At 38.7% G+C, this 1,763-nt stretch overlaps 1 protein-coding gene across 1 annotated transcript; it reads right to left on the bottom strand.

Moving 5' to 3' along the window:
• Nucleotides 1–244: 244 nt before the first annotated feature.
• Nucleotides 245–1,332, bottom strand: LOC129316285 (repetitive proline-rich cell wall protein 1-like). The gene has a single exon (XM_054960627.1). The coding sequence runs from the start codon at nucleotides 1,310–1,312 to the stop codon at nucleotides 617–619; it is 696 nt and encodes a 231-aa protein (XP_054816602.1). The 5' UTR covers nucleotides 1,313–1,332; the 3' UTR covers nucleotides 245–616.
• Nucleotides 1,333–1,763: the final 431 nt, after the last annotated feature.

The raw sequence follows: 1,763 nt of genomic DNA on the forward strand, positions 1-1,763 counted from the left end.
CTCGTTCCTTTACATCATAAAAACTCTCAAATAATAAAAAATTTCATATCATTCTGTTCCACTCTATTCCATTCCATTCTATTAATGATCATTTCTTTCATTAAATTCTAAGCTCTCTCAAACGCGCACTTAAAATTTGCCTTATATTTAAGGATTAGAGGGAGTATTAGTGATGGATTGTTATAGTTAACTTGAGCATACCAATAGAATGGAACTTAAAAAAAGATAAAAGCTAGATTCAATCTGCAGAAAGCATACTTTATATAAAAAGAAATCAAAGTACAGCACAGTGACTCTCACGCTCAGTACTCCTGCTGATTTACTCATATTGCAATAGTGAGATGCTCGTGTTCATAAACTCGTCCAATACTTTTGTAGGCAGCATAAAGATACAGCGAGGTGCCAACCATACACGTAGATAGTATATAATTGAGACATTGTTGTGTTGTACTTGAGATCGTGAAGACCAAATATTATTATTTTACATGGATGATTGTAAATTGATGGCCGATGAGGCAACAGAGGTTTGTAAATAGCATGATGTAGAAACTTATGCATGCGTGACCTGCCAAATTTGGGGTTACTAAATGGGTAGCGGCTTGTAAATGGGAGGCTTTTAAACAAGAGGCTTATAGATGGGCGGTTTCTCTATCGGAGGCTTGTAAAAAGGTGGCTTGTAAATTGGAGGTTTTTCAATTGGGATTTTATAAATAGGAGGCTTGTAGACCGGTGGCTTCTCTATGGGAGGCTTATAGATTGGCGGATTCTCTATGGGAGGCTTGGAAATTGGAGGTTTGTAGATTGGTGGCTTGTAAATTGGTGGCTTATAGACTAGAGGCTTGTAAATTGGGGGTTTGTAGACTGGCGGCTTATAAATGGGAGGCTTGTAAACTGGCGGCTTCTTTATGGGAGGCTTGTTAACGGGAGGCTTGTAAATTGGGGGTTTGTAGACTGGCGACTTGTAAACGGGTGGCTTGTAAACAGGCGGTTTGTAAACTGGCGGCTTGTAAACAGGGGGCTTGTAGACTGGCGACTTGTAAACAGGTGGCTTGTAAATAGGAGGCTTGTAGATTGGCAGCTTCTTTGTGGGAGGCTTGTAGACTGGAGGCTTATGAACAGGAGGCTTGTAGATCGGTGGCTTATAAGCAGGAGGCTTATAAATCGGTGATTTATAAATCGGAGGCTTGTATATTGGAGGTTTGTAGATAGGAGGCTTATATAATGGAGGCTTATGATAGAAGAAATTGGCAAACCCAGGAGGGGTGAGAAATGCAAACAGCAAGACGAGAAGGAAGAAGGAATAAGAAGCCATGATGAGAACTTGGTGTTGTATAATGATGCAAGTGAACAGATTTTATACTGAAAAAAGCAAAGCAAACTCTCCTATAGACACACAAGTGGTCTATCTATATCATAGTAATGATCTTAGTTTACAGCTAATGCCATGTCAAATGTGCACATGCAAAAGCTATATTACTCATTTAAATGCCGTTTTATTTAGTTGAGAGGTGTAGGATTGCTAACGCTCTCATTTATGGTTCATCAAAATCATGACGGGTCTTATTTGGCCATGCATGCCATGTAGATTTGGTCAGACATTGGCTACTATATTCTTTTTGGGTTGCACAAAGTTATCCTCGCGACCGACAAAAATGAGTTTAATTCCTCAAAAAATTTGAGAGATTGTTCTCTCTCAAGTGATATTTTTTCATATACTTTCCCAAGCATCAATTCATAAAATAATGTTTAAATGGCTCAAACTA

The sequence above is a fragment of the Prosopis cineraria genome, unplaced genomic scaffold (genome assembly GCF_029017545.1).
Source record: "Prosopis cineraria cultivar Desert tree isolate PC_DT_omini unplaced genomic scaffold, ASM2901754v1 PC7, whole genome shotgun sequence".
Taxonomy (NCBI): Eukaryota; Viridiplantae; Streptophyta; class Magnoliopsida; order Fabales; family Fabaceae; genus Prosopis; species Prosopis cineraria.

Excerpts from the sequence above, each read along its gene's own strand:
- LOC129316285 (XM_054960627.1), bottom strand. The coding sequence starts at position 1,312 with ATGGCTTCTTATTCCTTCTTCCTTCTCGTCTTGCTGTTTGCATTTCTC.